Here is a 10,073-nt window from a genome sequence, read left to right on the forward strand (position 1 = left end):
AATGCAAACCCTTTTGGTTGTGCCCGCTCTCTATCCAATTTCAACTATTATGCTCTTTTATGGAACAAAATGCACTAGAATAGAATCCAACCCTTTTCTCCCTAGTGACCCGGTTATAACACAACCCAATAGCCAACTAGGGGTTAAATTTGACCAATTCAACCCTCAATATGAGTTACAAATGTATCATTATGGAGTATTCTTCATAAGGACTCAGTGGCATTTTCTTGAATTATGGTGGTGGAACATAGTAGGTCAACTTCCGAGAGGCATTACTTTTGTTTATGAACACTAATTGATTAGATTCTCACATTGTTGAAAACATGTAGAATATCACTAGTGGTGCTTAAGCACAAAATATTTCCCTCCAAAAAACCATTTTTCAATGCCTCAATTTGACTCAAAAATCTTTTTGACTCCTTTTCTTCAAAGTGGGCCTTGCCACTAAAATTTCTCTTGTAAGTTGATTTCCTTGATTTTTCCACTGTAAAAGTGTCAAGATAGATAACAAAAATATAATGATCTAATATGGATTAATCATAACCCATATCTATAAATATCTTGGAGGAATATATAAAATTCACTCCACCAAAATTCACCATATTTAGAGTTATTTACTTGCCAATATCTTTTTACAAGCTCTTTGTAGTGATTGTAGACATAGTTACCAACTCCATATTTCTGTCTTCCTCTTTTACTTTTTCAAGATTCCCTAATACCATTGAGCAACCATACACTCTTATTTTTTTAAGCCTTCTAAGACTAAAATATTTTTCTGGCAACAATTTTACTACTTCACACAACATCATGGTGAATATTTTTAGCATAGGCATTACAGATTCTTCTATTGCTGGCAATTCCTCTAATTCATCTAATTCAACCAATGAAAATGCTTCCAGCCTAGGAAATGCCCCCTTCTCACCAAATTCTTTAGAAAACCTCTTTAACCTAGGGCACTTTATAACATCTAGTTTTTTTAGATTTTTGAGATTATGCAAATATGAGAGCTCTTCCAACTGATCACAATACCATAATTTAAGATGGTTTAAATTCTGAAGTTGGCAAAACTTGCTTTCCATTTTGACTATGTTAGAGCTCTGCAAGAAAAATATTTTCAACCTTGACATGTTAACAATGTCTTTAGGTAAACCTGCCACCATTGTGAGATTCAATTCCAGTATTTCCATTTGAGTCATCCTCCCAAATGTCCCCTCGCTAATTGTTTCTCCATTGTTTCCTAGGCGTAACTTTCGTAGGCCTGTTAAATTCCCCAGATCATGAATGCAAGCCTGCTTTTGACCCTTGTGGCGTTCAGGTTTCGTCCACACAATACTGGTAATATAAAGGTATTGCAAAGAAGTGAGCCCTGAGATGCTGCATGGTAGACATTGCAAATCCTTACATTTGGCAAGGCTTAAATAAGTTAGGGATCTCAACCTGTGAATGCCAGATGGTAATTCCGTAATTGCAGACTGAAAAAGATCCAGAACTTGGAGAGTTGCAAGATTTGTAATTGCTGCAGGTAACTTTTTGATCGGCACACCCACTAATCTTAAGCAGACAAGTTGTTTCAAACACCCCACACTCTCTGGCAATGATTGGATGGATGTCGCACTCAAATCCAGAACCTTGAGAGAGATCATACTGTGAATCATCCTTGTAGGAATTTCTCTCAGATCTCTGTTTCCATTCAACAGCAACGTGTAGATTTCTGGAGCTCTGAATGAGTTGGGAAGCAAAGCCAACTGGTTGCGATTCAACAAAATGCGAGTGCGTCCTAAACATTCATTTTCATCCAGCCTTGTCAAACGCTTGCCTACGCCACAGTAGAAGCTTTCTTCCTGTTCAGCAATTTGTATGGCCAACCCACGCATAATGTCGTGCATCCTGAAATACAGTACTCGCCCATCAATATCCCTCACAGTGGGTTCAATCAAGCAACGATCGGCTAAAATATTGACATATATTTTCCCAATCTCGAATGGGTCGTGATCAGCTTCATCTTGCAGAAACCCTTCTCCGATCCACAACCAAGTCAGGCCCTCTGCATAAATGATTTGGTCTTCTGGAAAGGCAGCAGCTAAGTAAAGAAAGCATAATTGCAGATTGACATTGTAATTGCCTAGCGCATCATAACTCAACCTTAGGCAATCATAGATAGCTTGATGGTTTTTGTTGTTGGGGTTTGACAGCCTCTGGACTGCCAAGTCCCACTCTTGTGCATCAATAATGCCTGCCATTGCCCTCCCCACTGCTTTGATTGCCAGGGGAAGCCCTCCACACTTTGCACACACAACCTTCGCTCTTCCTTCCTCGATGTTTGTTGGCAGATTTCCATTATGGTATGGAAAAACATGATAAGTAAATAACTTCCAACTATCATGTTCCATCAAATCTGCCATTGTTATCAATGTGGAAGAATCTGCAGTAACTCCCATCTCTCTTAGTACTCTGTGATTTCTTGAGCTCACAACAACTTTGGAATTGGAGTGCTCTGTTAGCCGGAGTAGACCCAATTCCTCTAGCAATTTGGAGCCCTCCTCCCACACATCATTGTTGGGTATTTTAGATGGAAAAATACCAAAAACTAAGATTCAAACACACAGAGGCAATGCTCTGTTTTACCTCCACAGGATCTTTTTGTGCACAGGGAAGCTTAAAAAAAATTACTGGGGAACAGAGTATTTCACCACCATAAGAACATTCTATTCATTAAAAACTGATAGAAACTTCATCCTCTTTTACTGAGAGGGATTTACCACTGTAAAATCCTTTTTATATTCACTGCTGTGAAAAACAACTTACTGCTGTAATAAAAGTTTACATAAGTTTACTGCTGTAAAAAAAAATTACACAGGCTTACAAAAATTCGCTCCACCATTTTCTTTATGCACTGTTGTGCAAAACCACACATGGTTTTTCTTACTCCTCTGTTTTTCAAAATGCCACACAAAACATTACCAAGTATATCGTGTGCACTGCTGTGCATACATCCACTGGTTCTCTCTCGCTGCTGCGAACACACATTGTCTTTTTTTTACCTCCCGTGTGCCATACATATGATAATAAGTCAACACACAAACATGAACATATTACATACGATTTTTGTATTTTTTAATACATGCCGTAAAAACAACATAGACATCTATTAAAACGTGCCCATACCTATGTTTAAATGCACCATACCTTTTCCATAAAAAACTTACGTGCTCTTCAATATTCTACCTACCACTATGACGTTTCATTAATTAAAACGCATGGTCAACCAAAACTTAGATTTACTTCACGCAATATTTAATTTTTGCCGTATGCAGGTTTGGAGCAGCTTCGGACAATCAACGGATGAAAAAGGTGGAGCAGATCCGACGGTGGATAACGATATCGGAAGGCACTTTGTTGCAGAGCTTTACCACCCGAGAAAATTACGTTGGCTTACGTCAGGGGTGAACCACGCGTCAGCTCCAAAATTTCTCGGGTTCAAACATACGGAAAATCCCTTTGACGGAAAGCGACCCAAGAACTCTCTGGCGGGTTTGTTGACCGGTTTCTGGCAATGTTTCCAGCTGCGTTGAAATTACGATTTCAACACTCCCCTTTAATTTCAACTGCTGGGCATTCAGTCATACCGAGACACTTCCTCAAAAATTCAAAGCTCTTCTGATCCAATGGCTTTGTCAAGATGTCTGCTACCTGTTCTTGAGTCCTGCAATGTTCTAGGACAATTTCTCCATTGTTCACCAATTCTCTGATGTAGTGAAACCTTGTATCAATGTGTTTCGTTCTCTTATGAAACACTGAATTCTTTGACAATGCAATAGCTGAGCTATTGTCACAAAAAATCATTGTCGCTTTTGCCTGCTCTTGGCCTAAGCTTCTCAACATTCTTCTCATCCACACTGCTTGACATGCTGCTGCTGTAGCTGCCACATATTCAGCCTCTGCTGTAGACAATGCTACAATGGACTGCTTCTTAGAAGCCCATGAAATGGCTCCTGAACCCATATGAAACACATAACCGGAAGTGCTTTTCCGATCATCTACACTTCCAGCCCAATCACTGTCAGTGTATCCAACCAAATCTGAATGTTCTGAGACATTATATAAAATTCCAAACATTTTGGTACCTTTGACATACCTTAAAATTCTCTTTGCTGCCTACCAATGTACCTCCTTTGGCCTCTCCATAAATCTGGAAATCAAACTAACAGCATACATTAAATCAGGCCTAGTTGCTGTTAAATACATAAGGCTGCCTACAATGCTTTTATACAAGCTAGGATCAAAATCCTTGCTGCTATCCTCTCTCCTGAGTTTTAATCCCATCACTGTGGGAGTGATGGCTGCCTTGCATTCTTGCATGTTAAATCTGCCCAAAACTTGATTTACATATCTTGCTTGAGATATAAAAATTCCTTTTTCATTTTGATCTACTTCTATGCCTAAGAAGTATCTCAACAAACCCATGTCAGTCATTTCAAATTCATCCTTCATGACTGATTTAAAATTCTCAATAAGATAAATATCATTTCCAGTGAAAATAACATCATCTACATACAAGACAACAATTAAAATTTTACCATCCTTTTCCTTGATGTAGACTGTGAGTTCTCCTTCACATTTGTCAAATTCATTATCCAATAGATATGAATCTATCCTGCTGTACCATGCTCTTGGCGCTTGCTTCAGCCCATAAAGAGCTTTCTTCAATTTTCACACTTTGTGCTCTTCACCTTTCTTCTCATAGCCTAGAGGTTGTTCAATGTACACCTCTTCTTTTAACACTCCATTTAGGAATGCTGACTTCACGTCCATTTGGTAGACTTTCCATTTGTTTTGTGCTGCTATGGACAACACCGCTCTCACGGTTTCCATTCTTGCAACCGGGGCGAAAGTCTCCTCATAATCTCTTCCATACTGCTGCTTGTAGCCTTTAACAACCAGCCTTGCTTTATGCCTTTCAATCTTGCCTTCAGCATTGCTCTTGGTCTTGTAGACCCATTTCACACCAATGACTTCTTTGCCTTTTGGTAGCGCAACCAAATCCCATGTTTTGTTTCTCTCTATGGCATTCATCTCCTCATCCATAGCTTCTATCCATTTCTTATCTTTGATTGCATCTTCGAAATGAATAGGATCATCAACATGACAATACAAGGCAAACAAAGAATTCATTCCTTCATCATAAATGTCACTTAGATTTCTAAATTTCTTACCTCTTTCACTTGGTGTGCAAGTGCTTGAAGATGCACTTGAATTTCCTCCTTGTGGTGTGCTTGGAGAAGCACTTTCATTTATCCTCACTGGTGTCCCTTGCTGTCCTTGTGTTGGCACTGCTGTTTGGGGATGCATTTCAGCCACCTCCTCTTCATCTTCATCATGAGACAAACAGTTCTTGACATTCACTGTTTTCTCTATGCTTCCATCCCAAGCTTCCTCTTCAATGAATTGAACATCCCTGCTGACAAAGAACTTCTTGGTAGATGGGATGTACAGCCTGTAGGCTTTGGATTCATCATTGTATCCAACAAGGATACACTTCTCCCCTTTGCTGTCCAACTTCCTCCTTAGCTGATCCGGAATGTGTGCATAGGCCACACACCCAAAAACTCTCATGTGGGTGACTCCTTGCTTTCTCCCACTCCATGCCTCTTCTGGCACTTTGTTTAAGACTGCTTTTGTAGGACACCTGTTCAATATATAAACTGCACAATGTACAGCTTCAGCCCAATACTCATTTGGCAAATGCTTTGCCTTCAACATGCTCCTTGCCATCTCCATGATGGTTCTGTTTTTCCTTTCAGCAACTCCATTTTGCTGTGGGGTGTACCGAGTTTTGAACTGTTTATGTATTCCATTTTCTCTACAAAACTTTAGGAATTCATTTGAGATATACTCACCTCCTCTATCAGTTCTCAATACTTTTATGTGCAGCCCGCTTTGGTTCTCCACAAGTGCTTTGAAATTTTGGAATTTCTCAAACACTTCACTTTTGTTTTTAAGGAAATATATCCAAGTTTTTCTTGTAAAGTCATCAATGAATGTTAGGAAATATAGGCTGCCAGCTAATGATGGAGCTTGCATTGGTCCACACAAATCTGAGTGGATAATCTCTAAGGGTGTCTTTGCCCTTATGCTTTTCCCTGATGGAAAACTTTCTCTGTGTTGTTTTCCCAAAATGCAACCTTCACATAGGCTGTCCGGTTTCTCTATCAATGGTAATCCTATTACCATTCCTTTTCTGCTCAATAAGTTTAGACGTCCAAAATTGAGATGTCCAAATCTCAAGTGCCATAACCAATTTTCATCCTTTGGCACGCTTTGGAAGGCCTCTTGGGTGATTGTTGCCATTTCCTTCTTGTTCTTCAAGTCCGCCCTGATCCAGAGAGGGAACATCCTGTTCCTTGTCATCTTCACTTCAGCAATGCATCTTTTGCTGGGTGGTATATCCATGATGGTGCACACATCATTTACAAAGTAAACATTGTAACCCTTTTGGACAAGCTGTCCAACACTCAAGAGGTTACATCTCATTCCGGGGACATAGTAGACATCTGCTATGGTTTTCCTTTCTCCTTGTTTTGTAAATATTTTTACTTCCCCTTTTCCCATAACAGAGACTTTGCTATCAGTTCCTAGTGTGACCTCTGATTTCAAATTCTGATTTAAGGCTGAAAAGAGGGCTATATTCCCTGTCATATGGTTGCTACAACCTGAGTCTAAAAACCATATGTCCTCACTATGTGTTTCAGCCATGTTACAAGCTAACAACACATTATTTTGACTGTTGTTTTCTCTTGTAACATTTGCATTTTGTCTACTGTTCTTATCATGTTGTTTCTTTCTACAATCACTAGCATAATGTCCATACTTTTTGCAATAATAGCATTGAACATTAGATTTATCATACCTTTGTCCTTGAGCCTGATACTGATCTCTTTGTTGGCTGCTGCCTTGACCTTGGTTCTGATTTGGATTGATGCCTCTTCCTTGTGCATTTGATGGGCTGTTCCTTCCACCTCTGTTCTGGCTTCTGCCTCTTCCTCTTCGGTTTCCTCTTCCTTGACCTCTTCCTCTTCCAAAGGACATCTAGGTCTTGAAGGCTTGCTCAAGAGATGAGTTTTCATTCCTACTCAACCTCTGCTCATGTGTTATCAGTGATGCATGTAGCTCATCAACTGAATAGTTTGAGAGATCCTTTGTCTCTTCAATGGTGGTAACTATGGCATCAAACCTTGAGGGTAAGACCCTCAATATTTTCTCCACAATCCTTCTATCTTCAATGGTCTCTCCATGAGTTCTCATTTGTGTGATTACACCAATCACATGAGTGAAGAATGAGTCAATGTTATCTGACTCCTTCATGCTCAAGTTTTCAAAATCCTTTCTCAGCAATTGTAGTTTTGCTGTCTTCACTTTCTCCATGCCTTGATAGGCTATCTTAAGGGTTTCCCATGATTCATTTGTTGTCTTAGCTGCTGCTAGCCTTGGAAATATACTCTGGTCTACTGCTAGATACAACAACACACGGGCTTTTGAATCCTTCTTCCTATTGCTCTTCAGCAGATCCTTCTCTCCCTGAGTTAATGCATTGAACTCAGTTTCATCTGCTGGTTCTTCAAAACCATCTTCAACTACTTCCCATAAGTCTTGGGAAGCAAGCAAGGCTTTCATAGTTATTGACCAGTAGTCATAGTTCTTCCCATTAAACTGTGGGAGCTGGGTATTAAACATACCCATACCAGTGCTTGTGCTAGCCATTCCTTGACTGTGTATTTTTTAAAAAAACTTACTGTTTCTTTCAGCAGCAACACAAAGAAAAAACTTTGAGAAATACCTGAACCCTTCGTTGTCTGAGTCTTCTGTCTGCCTGAGAAGTTTTGCTGCAGCAACAACCTTCTCCCTTCAGCTTCTTTAACTTTTTTAAAGAGCCTGAGCCCGCTCTGATACCACTGTTGGGTATTTTAGATGGGAAAAATACCAAAAACCAAGATTCAAACACACAGAGGCAATGCTCTGTTTTACCTCCACAGGATCTTTTTGTGCACAGGGAAGCTTAAAAAAAATTACTGGGGAACAGAGTATTTCACCACCATAAGAACATTCTATTCATTAAAAACTGATACAAACTTCATCCTCTTTTACTGAGAGGGATTTACCACTGTAAAATCCTTTTTATATTCACTGCTTTGAAAAACAACTTACTGCTGTAATAAAAGTTTACATAAGTTTACTGCTGTAAAAAAAATTTACACAGGCTTACAAAAATTCGCTCCACCATTTTCTTTATGCACTGCTGTGCAAAACCACACATGGTTTTTCTTACTCCTCTGTTTTTCAAAATGCCACACAAAACATTACCAAGTATATCGTGTGCACTGCTGTGCATACATCCACTGGTTCTCTCTCGCTGCTGCGAACACACATTGTCTTTTTTTTACCTCCCGTGTGCCATACATATGATAATAAGTCAACACACAAACATGAACATATTACATACGATTTTTGTATTTTTTAATACATGCCGTAAAAACAACATAGACATCTATTAAAACGTGCCCATACCTATGTTTAAATGCACCATACCTTTTCCATAAAAAACTTACGTGCTCTTCAATATTCTACCTACCACTATGACGTTTCATTAATTAAAATGCATGGTCAACCAAAACTTAGATTTACTTCACGCAATATTTAATTTTTGCCGTATGCAGGTTTGGAGTAGCTTCGGACAATCAACGGATGAAAAAGGTGGAGCAGATCCGACGGTGGATAACGATATCGGAAGGCACTTTGTTGGAGAGCTTTACCACCCGAGAAAATTACGTTGGCTTACGTCAGGGGTGAACCACGCGTCAGCTCCAAAATTTCTCGGGTTCAAACATACGGAAAATCCCTTTGACGGAAAGCGACCTGAGAACTCTCCGGCGGGTTTGTTGACCGGTTTCTGGCAATGTTTCCAGCTGCGTTGAAATTACGATTTCAACAATCATCTAGGAACAAGATAAACCTTTTGCCCTGCATACTCTCATATAACCATATTTTTAAGGCCTCTTGATTCATATTTTTTTCATCTGGAGCTGCTATTTGTGAAAAGAGTTGATTCCTGAGACTTGTAAAAGATGGAGACTGAGTAACAGTGAGCCAAAGCAATAATCCATCGCAAAAGAAATCCCTCACCTTCTTGCTATTGAACACAGTCTTGAGGAGGAGAGTTTTGCCGGAACCACCTTTGCCGAGCACGCCAATGCGCGAAAACGGAGAGTAGGCCTCTGCCTCGATCACTAACTTCTCTAGTGTCATAAAAGCATTGTTTTGCCCCACTATGAGAGGCTCATTGATGAAGAAACCCCTTGAAGCATCAGGTTGGGTTGTGGTTAAAGAAGCAGTGACCAAAGCCGAAGAAGTACACTGCTCTTCGATTCCTGCAAATCTCAGTTGGAACTCCTGAGTTTGGGCCAAGCTAATCAGAGGAACCAATTGGAGATGACGTGTGATATCTGAAATCAAACGAGTAATCCTTCTACTCGTTTTATAACGAGAAATCACATCGTACCTGGGTATTGTGCGTGCGCATTGATGCGACATTGCTGATGCTTCTCGGAGAAGCGTATCCAATTTCTTGAGCCATACATTAACAGCTGAAGTTCCCAACTTATTGGGGAATTTTTTCGTATTCAAATCCAGCCGGTGGTGCTGGATCTCCTTCATAATCGGCTCAATTCTCCTTATAAGATCTTTCAGATTTGACAATTCTTTCCTGCAACGGAGGGCAATGTTAATGTGTTGAAGAATTTGGTGGATAGTCAAGTCTATGCCTGCACCAATAAATCCAGATACGAAACCAGGATCACCCATGATATGATTGCAATTCATGAAATCAACTTGTTAATATATCGAAAAAACAAACTCCAAAAACAGGACGGCTGAGACTTAATATTGAATATTACGAAGTTACAAACACAACAGGAAACCCTGTTAGGAAGGTAACCAGAAATTGTGGGCACAGCTTTTTGTAACTATTATCTCCATACATAATTATGAACCAGAAATTGTGGGCACAGATTTTTTTAACT

General features: G+C 39.7%; 1 protein-coding gene across 1 annotated transcript; it reads right to left on the minus strand.

The window, feature by feature from the left end:
• Positions 1 to 632: 632 nt before the first annotated feature.
• Positions 633 to 9,855, minus strand: LOC149264774 (putative disease resistance RPP8-like protein 4). The gene is made up of 2 exons (XM_089400789.1): positions 9,024 to 9,855; positions 633 to 2,587 (listed from the first exon to the last, which is right to left on the minus strand). Exons 1-2 carry the CDS (start codon positions 9,853 to 9,855, stop codon positions 633 to 635), a joined length of 2,787 nt encoding a protein of 928 aa, XP_089256915.1.
• Between the last annotated feature and the right edge of the window lie 218 nt (positions 9,856 to 10,073).

This window comes from Pinus tabuliformis, chromosome 6 (assembly GCF_031772625.1).
Source record: "Pinus tabuliformis cultivar Carrire ecotype Pingquan chromosome 6, CPIR1, whole genome shotgun sequence".
Lineage (NCBI taxonomy): Eukaryota > Viridiplantae > Streptophyta > Pinopsida > Pinales > Pinaceae > Pinus > Pinus tabuliformis.